This window comes from Callorhinus ursinus, unplaced genomic scaffold (assembly GCF_003265705.2).
Source record: "Callorhinus ursinus isolate GAN/ISIS: 27379988/994484 unplaced genomic scaffold, GSC_fseal_2.0 scaffold27, whole genome shotgun sequence".
NCBI classification, from domain to species: domain Eukaryota; kingdom Metazoa; phylum Chordata; class Mammalia; order Carnivora; family Otariidae; genus Callorhinus; species Callorhinus ursinus.
Window position 1 is genome coordinate 4,236,663 of NW_027397089.1, and position 17,472 is coordinate 4,254,134.

General features: G+C 41.2%; 1 protein-coding gene across 2 annotated transcripts in view; it reads left to right on the forward strand.

Moving 5' to 3' along the window:
* Positions 1 to 17,472, forward strand: part of DENND5B (DENN domain containing 5B) — a 182,814-nt gene extending 165,342 nt beyond the window's left edge. For both annotated transcript variants that reach the window (XM_025879559.2, XM_025879560.2), the window contains 8 exons: positions 723 to 844; positions 4,504 to 4,649; positions 6,106 to 6,224; positions 7,544 to 7,731; positions 12,030 to 12,112; positions 12,323 to 12,449; positions 14,218 to 14,392; positions 17,013 to 17,472. In XM_025879559.2, the coding sequence (XP_025735344.1) occupies positions 723 to 844; positions 4,504 to 4,649; positions 6,106 to 6,224; positions 7,544 to 7,731; positions 12,030 to 12,112; positions 12,323 to 12,449; positions 14,218 to 14,392; positions 17,013 to 17,196 (1,144 nt within the window). In that variant the 3' untranslated portion in view covers positions 17,197 to 17,472. The remainder of the gene's footprint in view (positions 1 to 722; positions 845 to 4,503; positions 4,650 to 6,105; positions 6,225 to 7,543; positions 7,732 to 12,029; positions 12,113 to 12,322; positions 12,450 to 14,217; positions 14,393 to 17,012) is intronic.

Here is a 17,472-nt window from a genome sequence, read left to right on the forward strand (position 1 = left end):
TTACAATTCAGTATCATCCTTTTTTTTTTTAAGATTTTATTCTTAAGTAATCTCTACACTCAACTTGGGGCTCGAACTCACAACCCCAAGATCAAGAGTTGCATGCTTTTCCAACTGAGCCAGCCAGGCCCCCCAGTATCATCCGTTTTTTAGCTTAGTGTATTATAAACATTTCACTATATCGTAAGAGTTTAAGCTGTGAAGACTGAATGGCTATGTTCAAATACTGCCTTTACTGTTTACTATTTGAATGACTTTGGACAAGATACTTAACTTTTTTGTATCTCTGTTTTCCCTAATTTATAAAATGAGAATGCTAGTAGACTTACTTCATCCAGGGTAATCATGAGGATTAAATGTATCAACAACTATAAAACATTTGGAAAAGTGCTTAAATATAAGTGCTTAATAAAAATTATTATTTTTAGTAGTAGTTTTGTTGTTGTTGTTAAAACACTTCATAAACTTTATTTTCGATGCTCACACAGTATTCCAATGTATGCATATACCGTGATATATTTTTCCTTCTACAAATAACATTTTAGTGGACATCTGTGAATAAACCTTGCCCGTACTTCTTCTTATATTCTTAGGACTGAGTCCTAAAAGTAAAATTAATGTATTTGGCTTTGACTAAGTGAAGGTGTTTATTTTTAGTACCAGACATAATGAAAAGCATGAAAAATATACTATTATTTTGTGCTTGTCTTACCCATTCCTAGGAAGCTTTATAAGCGTTATGCTTTTCTACGCTGTGAAGAAGAAAGAGAGCAGTTTCTTTACCATCTTCTTTCCCTCAATGCGGTTGACTACTTCTGCTTCACCAGTGTGTTCACCACTATCAGTAAGTCTGGAGAACTGGCTATTAAGTGAAGAGTTGCTCAGGCAACTAATGGAATAAAAGTTTATATTTTTAAAAGTGAGATGCATGATAGTACAGTGAGATAGACATTGTGAGTGAGGCTGGCCCCAGACCTCTATTTAGGAATGAAGGTTGTGCCCCGGCAGCTGGGAGGACTGCGGGAAGGCAGCCCTCAGCTGTCAGCCCCTGTGGGGAGGGCCTCACCAGAACAAACTGCCTTCCCCCCACCCCCAACCCTCCAAGATGATCCCTCCTAGCAGGGCCAGCCAGCATCCTAGGACTATCATAGGGCTGTTCCAGAACTTACTATGGTATCAGCTGAGGACTTCACTGTGACTACGTCACAGCTCAGCTTCTCTCTCAGCCACGTGGTGATCCCAGGAGCAACATCGTCCATGCTGATTTCTGACTTCATCTGCTTCCCAGGAAGCCCAGTCTGCAGAAGGAAATGGGCTGGATGTTAAAAAGGAATGTTTGATTAGGGATGCCTAACTGGCTCAGTCCATGGAGCATGCAACTCTTGATCTCAGGGTCATGAGTTTGAGTCCCATGTTGGGCCTAAAGCCTACTTAAAAAAAAAAAAAAATGTTTTATTAAACAAATGGTCCAGTATCTTACATAAAACACAAAAAATTTTGGGGCGCCTGGGTGGCTTAATCATTAAGCATCTGCCTTCAGCTCAGATTATGATCCCAGAATCCTGGAATCAAGCCCCGCATTGGGCTCCCTGCTCAGCGGGAAGCCTGCTTCTCCCTCTGCCACTCCCCCTGCTTGTGTTCCTGTCTTGCTGTGTCTCTCTGTCAAGTAAAATCTTTAAAAAAAAAAAACAAAATTTTAAAAATCAGCATACCATAATAAACGTATAAAACATCATTAAACTTTGTTGATTCAGAAAGACTTCAAGACCTTACTGAATAATGTAGGTCTGTAGAGGGAGTAAATGCTGACTGGATATGTGTTTTTGATGGAAAGTCAAATTATAGCATTTATTCTATTCACCAGTACTAATGCTTATGTGCAGCGGCTCCTCTTCACTCCCCACTTTGGAGGATTTTTACTTTTGTCAGTTAGGAATTATGTTTTGCTCCAAGAATCAGAAACTTGGAAAACAGTGCTTTAAACAAATAGGTGGTTTCGAGGCACCTGGGTGGCTCAGTTGTTAAGCGTCTGCCTTTGGCTCAGGTCATGCTCCCTGGGTCCCGGGATTGAGCCCCACATCGAGCTCCCTGCACGGGAAGCCTGCTTCTCCCTCTCCCACTCCCCCTGCTTGTGTTCCCTCTCTCACTGTGTCTCTCTCTGCCACATAAATAAATAAAAATCTTTAAAAAAAATAGGTGGTTTCATATTTCTTATATAATGAGAAGTTTCAAGATAGTCCATAGTACGTTCATGGACCCAGGGTCTTTGTCCCTCTCTTCCTAGACAGTCCTGAGTGTGTGCTAATCACCTCGTGGTCACAAGATGGCTATTCTCAATCCACCTTCTAGCAGGAAGGAGTGCCAAGAAGGAAAGGGCAGAACCTGTGCTAGAAAAACGGGATTTTCTAAGGAATCCCAATAAATATAACATTTCACTGGCCAAAAATTTGTAGGTTTTGGCTTTCTAGTCTCTGATAGAAGCAGACAAGGAAAAATGGAGCTGAACTGGGTATTGGGCCAACCAGTAATACCTATCAGCTATCCATTAGTATCTAAACTATCAGTCAGTTTAGTACATTACTGCTGGTATAAGAAGCTAAGATGTTAGGGGTGGCCTGGGCAGCTTAGTTAAGCGCCCAACTCTTGATTTCAGCTCAGGTCCTGAACTCGGGGTTGTGACATCAAGCCCTGTGTCAGGGCTCCCCACTCAGTGGGGAGTCTGCTTGAGATTCTCTCCCTCTCTCTCTCTGAATAAATACACCTTTTTTTTAAAAAAAGAAGTAAGATGTTATGTGCAGTTTTAAAAGAAAAGAAATAGCAGAGGTAGTTAGGATTTCTAAGATCCTACCTATATCTATAGATTTCATTTAAGTAACTTTTCTAAGAATTGAGATCTTCATGAAAGAAATAGTTTAAGTTTAATAATACTACTCCTTATTCTATGTAATCACTGTTGTGCATCTGTGGTCCCTTTGCAGGCTCAGAACTGCTGACCCTAAACCCTTTTTTTTTTTTTGCAGCTTTTTTAATCCTCTCCATGAAAGGGAATGAAAGAAGCCTCTGGCACCTAAAATAAAGTCTTGCACTAACCTCTTCTGCTTTCAGTTTCTAAACCCATTTGATTCTGATGATTACTAAACCATGAAAGTATGGCCTTTCCTCTGACATTTTCCTTTCCTTCAGCCAAAATGAAAAGACAGAAAGGGAGGTTATTCACCCAACATAAAGTCATTTATGTAAAATTAGGGAAATGAACCATTTATCCCATTCACTTTCCTCATCTAAGAGTACATTGAACCACGATCTCATTTTCTGAGGCTGTATCTGGGCACCTTGTCCAATAAATGTGTATCATCCTATGTGTAGATCTTTCAAGGAGGGTTTCTAATACACCTTCTTAGGACTAAAGGAGCAGAAATCCCAATGATACCAACAAAAATTGATTCTGCTTTTAAAAAAAAAACAAAAACAAGCATGACTCTGAGGGATGAAAATGCACCAGTGTGTTTGAGCCATCCCCATTTTTAAAAGAGAGTGGAGGGAGTGTGCAATGTATAGAGAGCCATCCTGTTTGAGCAAAAGATGGTGATAGGACAGTGACATCTAGTGGTGTGCCTTTTGAAGAGCCTTCAGAAGGAAAAGACTGCACACAAATTTCTCTCTACATTTTGATTCTTTCCCCAGGGCTCCTCTTGTACCTCCTGAGTGGCCTCAATAACTTTCCAATTGTGGTTTATATGTGGTTTATGTCCAGAATGGTATTGTTTATTACTCTTGGCTTTGCTTATCATGGTGTAAAATTGGGATGGGGCATCTGGGTGGTCCAGTTGTTGGGTGTCTGCCTTCAGCTCGGGTTATGGTCCCGGGGTTCTGGGATCGAGCCCCACGTCGGGCTCCCTGCTCGGCGGGAGACCTGCTTCTCCCTCTCCCACTCCCCCTGCTTGTGTTCCTGCTCTCGCTGTCTTTCTCTCTATATCAAATAAATAAAATATTGAAAAAAAAATTGGGATGGGAACGTTCTGAAACATTGCCCGAGAAAATTAGCAACAAGGGGATAGTGTCCAACAAGTCATTCACACCCTTTTACATACGAAACCATATCAGTAACCATGTTCATTTATATACTTGATTTTAGAACAAAATTTAAAATGTTAAAGCAATGAAAATTCTGTATAGCAGTCAGTTCTGGTGTTAATGCCTGGGATTGTTTTTTATAAATGTAGAAGTTATATATATCACCATGGTGATACTCTGCATGCCATGCATACCTGGTGATACACATGCCATGGAAACCATCAAAAGTGTTGAGACTTGTGATTTATAAACTGGACCTCATCTTTCTAGACTGGAAGAGGCAATCTCATCTCTTTGTTTAAGTATATCTTGATAGATCATAATGAGCAAACTACCTATGAAAGCCAGCAGAGTCATTAATATATATTTGCTTTATTATCAGGAGAATTTTATTGTAATTTTTACTTAATTTTAGCATTGTTCTTTCAGTGATTCCATATAGGTCAGTGATCATCCCCATCAAAAAGCTGAGCAATGCGATCATCACATCGAACCCTTGGATCTGTGTATCGGGAGAGCTAGGAGACACGGGAGTAATGCAGATTCCCAAAAACCTCCTCGAAATGACTTTTGAGGTAGGTTCAGCCAATACCTTTCTTAGCAGAAAATGTCATACATAGTTCTTCACAAGGATTCCAGTTTTACTTTTTCATTTTTCCTCAAATAATAAAAGGAGTACTCAAGCATGCAGGATCATTTTTGTGAGTATACACCTAAAATTGTCTTAAATACAGTTACTTGTTTTGTTTTTTTATTGCTATAATTTTAATTATTAAGCTCTATTTTTCTACTTGCAATGGAATACTTTGGGGCTTTGCTAGGTCCTATTCCATGATTGCTGATGCCTAGCACAGAACTTGGCAAGTAGGGAACATTCTAGTAAATGCTTTTCCCACAGTGGTTCTCTTCCTGAATCTGGACAAACGGACAGGAGAGCTGACATCCATGCTTATGGCTTGTAAACCACATGGTGACATTTGTAGAGTGATTCTATAAAAATACCTTTCGATATTGTAGTCAGTTTTCAGGTCTCAGCTGGTGAAATGTTCCCCCTGTCTTTGAGCCCCCTGCAGGCTGATCCTGGCATGCAGGAAGAAGACAAACTCATGCTCGTGTTTCAGGAGGGAAGTAGTTCTAACTGAATGTCCTATTGTGTTCCTTGGGGTCTGGGAATAGCAGTTTCCACTCAGTCATAACACACCCAAGAGCCCGTTTTAGCCCTCTTTCTCTAATGGATTCATTATGTATAAAAGATTAAAACCCTTCACCTTTCTTTGACTAGCAAGTATGGAACATAAACTCTACTATAAATCCAGTCATTACTGTTTCCAGACTCTCTCTCATTTCTGCCTAGTTCTTTCCATCTTTCCTGCCACAGCTAATTCAGGATGCCCTCCTCCCTCACCTGGATGGCTATGATGCCTTCTCACTTGATACGAAGAAGTCAAGGGCTTTAAGAACTCAGCTCTGATGTTCCCAACCATACATAGTCAGTTGGGGGTTCTGTGATATTTTATCAGAATTTAAAAGTCAGAATTTAATTGAGATTTATTTTTACTCTTCCTTTTATCATTGCTTTCGTTTGTACTTGTCCAACAAAGGCCAGGAAGGACATTGATAACTGTACTTTTTTAATGATAGTTTCAAAGACTTCTAGTGTTGAGGTCAGTTCTGCCTTAGCATTTTATTAGAAACAGAAAAACAGCTGTGTCAGTGATTTTTTTTTTTATATCTATGGTTATTTCCTGACCTCACTGTGACCGAATCTAAATAGGATCCTTTTGCCACTTCTTGAAATTCTTCTCATCCTAAAGGCACCCCTCACTTGATAGTTAATATCCATATGTGTCCTATCTCATAGATGCACTATAGTAGATGTGAATATATTTTTCTAGTACAAAGCAAAGCACATTATGCAGGATGGGTCCTCAGCAGTTGTTAAATTAGATGGAACCAAAGTGCCACCACTAAAGCTAAGTGGTAGTGGGCGTGGGATCAGGCTCTGAATAACCTGTGCTCCTGTCCCTCCAGTGCCAGAACTTGGGGAAGCTGACCACTGTTCAGATTGGCCATGATAACTCAGGACTGTTAGCCAAATGGCTAGTGGATTGTGTCATGGTCAGAAATGAGATCACAGGACATACATACAGGTAAGTAAATGTCCTTGGGAGCTCAGAATTCTTTGAGCCTCTTTAGACAAGAAAAGTTTTAAGAATTGTTTTCTTCTGGGGCGCATGGCTGGCTCAGCCTGAAGAGCGTGCGACTCTTGATCTCAGGGTGGTGAGTTTGAGCCCCATGTTGGGTGTAGAGATTACTAAAAAAATAAACTTTAAAAAAGAACTGTTTTCTTAAGCTTTCTCACTACCTTCTGAATTTTAGTTAAGGGTTTTGGGTTTAGTTTTACTTTTAATTTTTTATTTATCTGAGGGTGAGAGCGGAGTAAGCAAGAGACAACACGAGTGGAGTGGGGAGCTGCAGAGGGAGAAGGAGAAGCAGGCCTGCTGCTGAGCAGGGAGTTTCGGGGTTGGGGGAGGCTTGATCCCAGGACCCTGGGATCATGACCTGAGCCACCCAGGCGTCCCTTAGTTTTACTTTTTATGTAATACAAAATTGCCACCAAAAAAACTTTTAAAAAATTGTGTTTGCTCTCAATACTTAGTCCACAAGTGTTGGAAAAGATTGATATAACTGTGATTTAAAAAAAAAAACAAAACAGCTTGAAGTAATTTAGTAGAAGGAAAGGATCTTTTGGACTCTACTAGTTATAGCTGCTACTCCTCTTTGGAAACATTGTCCTCTTTTCTCCTATAATTCATCTCCCACATTAACTTCTAGTTTGAAAATATTCTTGTCAGAACTAACCACAGTATTTTAATATAGACTAGGTATGAGAAAATACTGAATCATTGTAATTTGGTTGAATGTGATAACAATTTCTGGCTATATAAGAAAGGATGTCCTTATTTTTCAGAGATTCATACTGAAGTGTTTTTAGGGGTAAAACATCCTAATGCATGGAATGTACTTTAAAATACTTCAACACAGGGGCGCCTGGGTGGCTCAGTCATTAAGCATCTGCCTTCGGCTCAGGTCATGATCCCAGGGTCCTGGGATCGAGCTCCGCATCGGTCTCCAGACTCAGCAGGAAACCTGCTTCTCCCTCTCCCACTCCCCCTGCTTGTGTTCCCTCTCTCACTGTGTCTCTCTGTCAAATAAATAAATAAAATCTTTTAAAAAAATAATAAAATACTTCAGTGCAAAATACAAAGCATATGGCAAAACATTAAAGAATATGGGTGTCTGTTACACGATTCTACTTTTCTGTATGTTTTGAAATTTTAAAATTAAAATTTAAAAAACAACCCATAGGCACTGAAATGATGGGCTTCACCCATGGTGCCATTTTAAACATTCTGATTAAAACTAGTAAAGTGCTGGTGATGGAGAAGTTGTTTTTCTGACCTACAAGGTTCCCATGCGGGCGGTGGTTGGGGAAAGGCATTGATGATGGAAGCCTGGAGAGAATCCTTATTGGGGAATTGATGACCTCAGTGGCAGATGAGGATCTGGTAAAGCAGTGTCGGACTCCACCCCAACAGAAATCCCCCACCTCGGCTCGGAGACTGAGCATCACTTCACTGACAGGAAAAACCACCAGTAAGTACCACCATTGATCGTTAAATTTGCAGTGTGCCCCAGATGTTGCGGACATCATGTGGCCATTTCACAGGAAACTGTTGCATTAATGAATTGTGGCAAGATTAAAAAGAAGAAAGCTGAGGAAAATTAATTTGGGCCAATGGAATTTGAAAGAGGGAGGGAGGAGAGAGGAAAGAGAAAAAATAAGGCAAGAATTAACAAATAATTAAAAGCCTGAAGAATTTAGATATTAAAATCAAACAAAAACTGCATGCTCTGTTTTAATTAAGCTATGGAAATGTGAGTAAATAATATTTTGACTGAAACTTAAAGGAAGAAGGGCACCTGGCTGGCTCAGTCAGTAGAGCATGCGACTCTTGATCTTGGGGTTGTGAGTTCAAGCCCCATGTTGTAGGGTGGATTGTACTTTAAAAAAACAACTGGGGTGCCTGGGTGGCTCAGTCGTTAAGCATCTGCCTTTGGCTCAGGTCATACTCCCAGGGTCCTGGGATCGAGCCCCGCATCCAGCTCCCTGCTCTGCCGGAGGCCTGCTTCTCCCTCTCCCACTCCCCCTGCTTGTGTTCCCTCTCTCACTGTGTCTCTCTCTGTCAAATAAAATCTTTAAAAAAACAACAACAACCTTAAAGGAGGAATAAGGACAATTCATATTACAATATTCCCAGAGAGCTACATCTAGCTATCCAGAGCCCCTTATTCTAAGAGAAAATCTAAAAATTTCTCTCCCTACCCCTGTGTTCCTATGGAAGTAATAAAATACTATAAAGGAGTGACTTCTGTGGATAGGATGCTATACTATCTTTAATACTACCATAAACTTCCAATCTATGCTAATGTGGGCTTTAGTAGGCTGAATAATGTCTCCCAAGGGTATTAGATCCTAATCCCAAAATCATTAAATGTTACTTTATTTGGAAAAAAAGATCTTTGTAAATGTGATTAAATTGAGAATCTTGGGATGGGGAGATTATCCTGGATTATCTAGGTGGGCCCTGAATGCAGTCACACATATTCTTAAAAGAGGGAGGCAGAAATTGGAGTGATGGAGCCGCAAGCCAGAGAATGCCAGCAACCACCAGAAGCTTGAAGAGGTGAGGAACATGTGCTCCTACAGAGCCTCCAGAGGGAGGGTGGCCCTGCCTTGATTTCTGCCCGGTGATAATTTCTGACTTCTGGCACTCCAGAACAATGACTGAATAGATTTCTGTTGTCTTAAGTCACCAAGTTTGTGGTAATCTATTACAGGAGCCACAGAAAAACTAAGAGGCAGTATGATTAGTGAAAAATTACAGAAGTTTATCAGTGAAGTGGTTTTATTTCAGCCATAGACAATAAAGCCGTAAGTAGAATATAACAGAACCTGAGAGGTTTTCAGTTTACCAACAAAGAGGTTTCCTTAGATATTTTCAGTCCCTATCCATTTATTAGCACATGGCGATCTATTAACTATTAGAATGATATAGTCTAAAAATTCCCCTTATTCTTTCTCAAAGTAGTCCCCTGATTCATAATTCTTTATTGCCTTCAGAGGTAGACTTCACACACTCACTAGAAAAACGAAAATTATAAAGACTGATAATACCAAATATTGGTGAGGATGGAGAGCAGTGGAATGCTCAGACATTGCTAGTGGGAATGCCAAAGGAAAAACAGTTTGGAACTTTCTTATAAAGACATGCACATGTTTAGCACACACTTGACACAGAATCCCACTCCTCAGTATTTACTCATGAGAAATGAATACATGTAGCTACAGGAAGACTTGCAGTCCCATGTTCATAGGAGCTCTATTCATAATAGTCAAAATGGAAATAATCCAATATCCACCAGCTGGTGATTGGAGAAGCAGAACGTGCTATATCTATTCAGTGGCATACTACTCAGCAATATATAAAAATGAACAAACTATTGATGTACCTAACAATGTGGGTGAATCTCAGAAGCATAATGCTAAGTAAAAGAGAACAGACACAAAAGGCTAGATGCTGTATGATTCCATTTATACTGAATTCTAGAAAAGGCAGTATAATAATGATAGAAATCAGAGCATCAGTTGCCAGGAGTTGAGAGCTAGGGAAGGGGATTGACTGAAAAAGGAGCACAGGGGAACTTTTTGGGTTGATAGAAATTTTCTACATCATGACTGTGGTTGTTGCATGATACATGTGTCAAAGCTCCTCAAATTGCACACTTAAAATTGGTGAATTTATTGTATGTAATCCTAAATTGATTTAAAAGACTGACTTAAGGGGGCGCCTGGGTGGCCCAGTCGTTAAGCATCTGCCTTCCACTCGGGTCAGGGTCCTGGGATTGAGCCCCACATCGAGCCCCACATTGGGCTCCCTGCTCCGCAGGAAGCCTGCTTCTCCCTCTCCCACTCCCCCTGCTTGTGTTCCCTCTCTCGCTGTGTCTCTCTGTCAAATAAATAAATAAAATCTTTAAAAGTAATGGGGCGCCTGGGTGGCTCAGTTGTTAAGCGTCTGCCTTCGGCTCAGGTCATGATCCCGGGGGCCTGGGATCAAGCCCCGCATTGGGCTCCCTGCTCAGCGGGAAGCCTGCTTCTCCCTCTCCCACTCCCCCTGCTTGTGTTTCCTCTCTCACTGTGTGTCTCTCTGTCAAATAAATAAATAAAATCTTAAAAAAAAAAACAAACTCATTAGTACAATGCTATTTTAGAATGAATAAAAGTTTTCAAAATAGATCTTCATGTTTGTTTGTTTTTTTTAAGATTTTATTTATTTGAGAGAAAGAGAGAGCACGAGAGGGGGAGGGTCAGAGGGAGAAGCAGACTCCCCGCTGAACAGGGAGCCCGATGGTGGGACTCAATCCCGGGACTCCAGGATCATGACCCGAGCCAAAGGCAGTCGCCCAACCAACTGAGCCACCCAGGCACCCTTAAAGATTTCATTTATTCGTTTGAGACAGAGCATGAGCAGGGGGAGAGGCAGAGGCAGAGGGAGAAACAGGCTCTGCTGAGCCGGGACCCCTTCATGGGGCTCGATCCCAGGATGCTGAGATTACGACCTGAGCTGAAGGCAGACACTTAACTGACTGAGCCACCCAGGTGCCCCAAGATCTTCTTGTTTAAAAAAGAAAATATTCAGGGGTGCCTGGCCGGATTAGTCGGTAGAGCATATGATTCTTGGTCTTGGGGTCATGAGTTTGAGCCCCACGTTGTACATAGAGATTACTTTAAAAAATAAAAATCAAAAAAATATATTCAGAGCAAGGAAAAAGTAACTAGCAGCTAAGAGGCCACAGTACCAGTCCTTCAATCATTAGAGGTTCCCATTTTAGCAATCTTTATGCATTGGTGTAGAAAAACTTGAGTTTTACCTGAAGAATGTTTTATGCAAGATATCGTCCAGCAGTATGAATTCAAAGATTCTTAAACACTAAAATGTGTAGTTTGTCCTTTATGGTGTGACATATAAGTTAAATTTAATAGTTAATCACCACAAGAAATTACCAAATATTTAATTTTTTCTCTTGTTACCTACCCGCTTCTATCCCTAAAATCTGTTTACCATCTTTTTTTTTTAACCGTTCTTGGGGTTTGGGAGGCAAAGGCAGTGTAGATCCCATTCAGGCAGCCCACCACACTCTCCCCCAAGAACGGGGCCTAAGCATGTGTGGGCGGGGGGTGGTGAGGGCGGGTGGCAAATGAAGCAGTGCCCACATGGACTGAGTACCAGAAAAGGAAGCAGTTCTGGGCTTCGGGTGCCGCAGTGTACCAGGAATCTTCCCTTTTCTTTCAACACAATAGCAAAAACACAGATTTCAGGTTAGCCATTTAGAGCTTCACAAACCTGGGTCTGTGCCCACTAAGGGACTCAGAGGTAGGTAGGTAAGAGGGTACCTGCAAGTGATGCTGTGGGTCTTTCCCACCTCACTCCTCAGATTCAGGGGCTTGCTAGCACTTTGTGACAGGTACCATACCAGGTGATTTACACCTGTAATATCTCATTCACCTTTCCCAGTGACCCATGAGGTGTATATTTTCCCTATTTTAGGCTGAGGAAATTCAAACTCAGAAGAAATTTGACATCTAACCAAAGTTATAAATTGCAAGTGGTGAGGTTGGAATTTGAATGTAGGAGTCTGTTGGATTCTTTTCCTTTGTGCCAAGATGCCTCCCACTGGGCCGAACTGGCCTGAGGCAAGTTTCAACAGGGCCCCTGAGAAGCCAACCTGCTGTGGTGAAGTGTTCCCTGCCTGGTGGACACAGGTAATACCCCATAGTACTTTAGTTTATTACCCTTGCATGAGAATTCAGCTGCTGTTCATTATTTTTTCAGAACCCAATGCTGGACAGATCCAAGAAGGAATTGGAGAAGCTGTGAATAATATTGTGAAACATTTTCACAAACCTGAGAAAGAGGTATGATGATCTATAAAACTTTGTAGGATTTTAAAGCCATTTTTATACATGATATATAAGGCAGTAGAGGGTATGTTAATTTTTATTTGTAAGCTTTCTCATAGCTACAAAAACATGCTTCATAGCCGTCCTCAGCACCTCTTCTTCTAGCATCTTGTTAAACATAGATGCGGCTGATCATCCTTTGGCACTGTGTGTTTTGCCCCACAGAGAGGAAGCCTCACAGTGTTGCTATGTGGAGAAAATGGACTGGTTGTGGCACTTGAACAAGTCTTCCATCATGGGTTCAAATCTGCCCGCATCTTTCACAAGAATGTCTTCATCTGGGACTTCATAGGTAAATTAAAGCGGGTGTATATTATTATAAGGTCACTGAAATGTTTCTTAGAAAACTCGAAGACCCAGCAGTTTAAGCAAATAAGGGTTAGTAACAAGGGAGTACATTTTTTAAAAGAAATACCAAATTAGCAGTATCTTTGCTTTTCATTCATTCAACAAATATTTATAGTGTCCATAATATTCCAGACACTATTCTAGATACTCAAGATATACATCAAGGGACACCTGGCTGGCTCAGTTGGCAGAGCATGGGACTCTTGATCTCAGGGTCATGAGTTCAAGCCCCACGTTGGGCATAGAGCTTACTCTAAAAGAAAGATAAACATCAAGAGATAAGTAAAACACAAAAATTTCTGTGGTTGACAAACTTATATTCTGGTGGGGACAGGAACCCAGACAATACACAAAAACATAACAGGTATGCATGTCATCTAGTATGTTATAAAGCTATGTTTGATGTGGAAAAAAATAGAGCAGTGTGACAGGACATGGAGTGGAGAGTGCTCTTCTAAGTGGGGCGGTTACACGCTTTGTCGACAAGGTGACGTTTGAGCAAAGACTCTAAGGAAGTGAGTCAAGCCCTGTGACAATCTGGGAGAAGAGCACTGGGGGCTGAGAGAACTGCCAGGGAGAGGCCCCAAGCTGGGAGTGTGCTTGGCCTTTTCATGGAATGGCAAGACTAATGTGACTGGGGCAGAGTGAGGGAGACAGGAGACTAAGGATATTGGGGAAGGGGGCTGTTTACTGCCAGAGCAAGGTGCTTTAGGGCCATCTAGGCCTTTGGAAGAACTTCGGTCTTTATCAAGATTGAAATAGGAAGTCATTGGAAGGCTTGGAGCCAAGGAGTGAGTGACATAATGTAACTTCTGTTGTAGAAGGACTACTCTAGCTTTATGCTGTCCAGTATGGTAACAACTAGGTACATGTGGCTATTTAAATTTAAACTGATTTAATGTAAATTAAATTTAAAATTCACTTCCTTAGTCACACCTGCCTTAACCTAGGAGCTACTAAATTGAACCTTGCAGATATAGAACATTTCATTCATCACAGAAAGTTCTGTTGGAGTATGCTGCTCCAGCTTGCTAAATAAGCTTTGTAATCTTTATTTTGGTATGCAGTTCTTCTAGAATTCCCAGTTTTTTTTAAAGGGGTGTTGAATCATTTTGTGTCTTGAAATATAGTCTAGATGAAGTAGTTGATTTTATCCAACTTAGAATTTTTAGACAAAAGGTTGACAGAGCTAGGCATTTTTTTTTTTCTTTTGGAATGCCTAGAATCTTACTGCTCCTGTTTCTGGTATGAGTATACATATCCCTTCCTCAGATTTCCTGAATCAGTTCTATTTCAAGGATTTTGTCACAAAGTGTTAGCCAGCCATTCTGTAACCAGAACAGAGGGCACCATCCTAATGGCTACTGTATATTTGCTAGTTACTCCTAGAAGATTCTCGTCTTGACAGAGGAGTCCATTTTTTTCTTTTTTGCCAATTTCCATTGCTTGAAGGTATTCTAAAGAGAGTAAACTTTTACCCTTCTGGAATGCAGTCTAGATTAGAAAATAAACTCCTGGAAGCATACTGTTCCACTGTGAAACATGGACCTCTGGAATTCATCTTGAAACCAATGATAAAGTAATGATTTTGGTTTCTGAACTGGCTATAATGCAAAGCATCAGTAGTGTTTCCAGAATAAACTAAGTGATTAATCTTTCTGTACATGAAGTATTAATGTGTATTGTTATATGATTCTGACTTCTTTCCCCAGAGAAAGCAGTTGCTTATTTTGAAACCACTGACCAGATTCTAGACAATGAAGATGATGTCCTTATTCAGAAATCATCCTGCAAAACCTTCTGCCACTATGTAAATGCTATTAATACTGCACCCAGGAACATTGGGAAAGACGGCAAATTCCAGATTTTAGTTTGCCTCGGAACACGGTATAAAGCTAGCTCTTGACTTTCCCTATATTTGTTACGTGTTGAACAAGAGTCCAGAAGGGGTTATGCCAGATCATGCCCCTCCCAAAGCTCTGCCCTGGGCTTCTTTCATTCCTAGTTTTCTTATGAGACTACTGTTTATTGGGTACTTGCTATGTGTTGGCACTATGCTAAGTACATGACATTCATTGTTTCATTTAATGCTCCTGTCACTTCACTGCTACACTACATGAAGGAGCAGCTGTTTTCCCATCTATACAATGAGCTGAGGCATAGCTAAGTTAACCAGCTTTCCCAAGGCCACACATCTAGAAAGAGGCAGAGCCAAGATTCATACCCAGTCTCATTAGAGAGCCGCAGCTCTCAACCATTACACCACACTGGCTCCAAAGGTGGGCAGATAGGTAGTAGGTAGTTTGCTAGGGAATTTGACACACCAGCACATATACATACATATATTTACAATATACCACCATAGTACTTTAATAACATTGTAGAATTCATACTATATAATTTTTTCTATATAAATAATTCTTAACTATATAAAGTCTTCTCTTTAAGACAATTTCCTACCCCTGTATCTTTTGAAAATGACACATAGGAGCTGTACAATCCATTAATTTTAAAACTCATATCAGAATTGTAAGAAATGAAACATGTAGACCTTTAGAATAATTTTTTTTTTTAAGATTTCTTTATTTGAGAAAGTACAGGGGAGGGGCAGAGGGCGAGGGAGAGAGAGAATCTCAAGCAGACTCCCCGCTGAGTGTATATTCCAATGCAGGGCTCAAACTCCCAACCCTGAGATCATGACCTGAGCCAAAATCAAGAGTCAGACGCTCAGTGGACTGAGCCACCCAGGCGTCCCAAGAATAAGATTCTTTTTAAGTTATCTGTGCAGTGTTTGTTTTTTTCTACAGCCCTGGCTCCCCAACAAGATTCAGGATGGCCTAGTTATGGCTGCTCTTGTCATGAAAGGCATATTGTGGGGCGCCCGGCTGGCTCAGAAGAGCATGTGACTCTTAATCTCAGGGTTTGAGCCCCATTTTGGACTTAGAAAAAAAAAAAAGAAAGGCATATTGAGGGATGCTCAGCAAGGACATCTTAGGTACTTAATGACATAACTAATGTCAGAGTTTAATCAGTACACACTGAAGGTTGGGCACCTGGGTGGCTCAGTCAGTTAAACGTCTGCCTTGGGCTCAGGTCATGATCCTGGAGTCCCAGGATCGAGTCCTACCATCAGGCTCTCTGCTCAGTGGGGAGTCTGCTTCTCCCTCTGACCCTCCCTCCCTCCTGTGCTTTCTCTCTCTCTCTCAAAAAAAAAAAAAAAAAAAGACACACTGAAGGTTGAGATGTTGTCCTCCTGAAACAACTGGTTTACAGAACTAAGTTCTTTATTTCTTAATAAGAGGGGCCAATTTCAGCTATGCTTCTAAAATTCCTTTTGGGGGCACCTGGGTGGCTCAGTCGGTTAAGCGGCTGCCTTCAGCTCAGGTCATGATCCCGGGGTCCTGGGATTGAGCCCCACATCCGGCTCCCTGCTCAGTGGAGAGCCTGCTTCTCCCTCTCTCTCTGCCTGCTGCTCGGCCTACTTGTGCTTTCTCTCTCCGTGTCAAATAAATAAAATCTTTTTAAAAATAAATAAATAGGGACGCCTGGGTGGCTCAGTCGGTTAAGCGGCTGCCTTCGGCCCGGGTCATGATCCCAGGGTCCTGGGATCGAGTCCCACATCGGGCTCCTTGCTCAGCGGGGAGCCTGCTTCTCCGTCTCTCTCCCTCTGCTTGTGCTCTCTCTGTCAAATAAATAAAATCTTTTAAAAAAATAAATAAATAAATAAAATAAATAAATAAATAAATAAAATTCCTTTTGAACGTGATCCTTATCTTCTTTTATATCTTTACTGTTCTGATTAATTAGACCACTGCACCCCCTCTGTAGGTTTATAAAATCTACTTAATGTTTTTCTGCTTTTTGTTCCTTACCTTATATAAGGTATGGATGTTATGTTGTGTTAGTCTTTTAAAAATGTTAGTCCCAACTATTTAATGTAGTCTTTCTTCCCAAAGGGTCAGTATACTTTGGCATGCCTTGCCACAGATGTCTGAGTAATACCCCTGTAAAAAAGAGATACAAAATGACATTCTGCCTCTTTTTTTAAAGTGTCAAATCGGGGGCGCCTGGGTGGCTCAGATGGTTAAGCATCTGGTTTCGGCTCAGGTCATGAGGATCGAGCCCCACTTCTCCTTCTCCCTCTCCTGTTCCCCCTGCTTGTGCTCTCTCGCTCTCTCTGTCAAATAAATAAAATCTTTAAAAAAAATAAAGTGTTAAATCAGAATACAGAATCTCTTTAATGTGGGTAAGTCCTTATGGCCAATTTGTCCAGACTTACTTTTACAATCTCTTGGATTTTCCCATTAGCTTACACTGTCTCATTAATGTATCTTTTTAACCAGCCAATTGCCAAATTCTTGACTTTGGTCTCCTCTCTGCTGACCTCCAAACTTGACTAGGTTTTGCTCTGTCCAGCCCCGCACCTTCCCATTGAAAGCTCTAACGTGTGTGGTGTTCTGCAGCAAGGTCAGCAGAGCTCAGGACTTCTTTCTCTTTGAATCTGTAGGGATCGCCTGCTCCCACAGTGGATCCCACTCTTAGCCGAGTGTCCTGCCATTACCCGAATGTACGAGGAGAGCGCCCTCCTGCGAGACCGCATGACTGTCAACTCTCTCATCCGCATTCTGCAGACCATTCAGGACTTCACCATAGTCTTGGAAGGCTCACTCATCAAAGGAGTGGATGTGTAACCCACGTGGCTAGAAACGCTCAGTCCAAACCCCTTGTTCCTGAGCCTTCCCCAACTATGGGGACTGATTTGGACTTGTCTGACAAGGGAGTGAGTCAGTGCGGGGGCAACACACCGTATTCCCCAATTTGAACAATCCTCACACTACAGACAAGGCAAAATGCTGTATTGTAGTTCATTTGAACCTGGAATTTAGTATAAAATAGAGTATTTTCATGTGTTAGATGTGTGTAAATATGCTATCTTCTTTAAGAAATTATATTACTCTAATAAGATA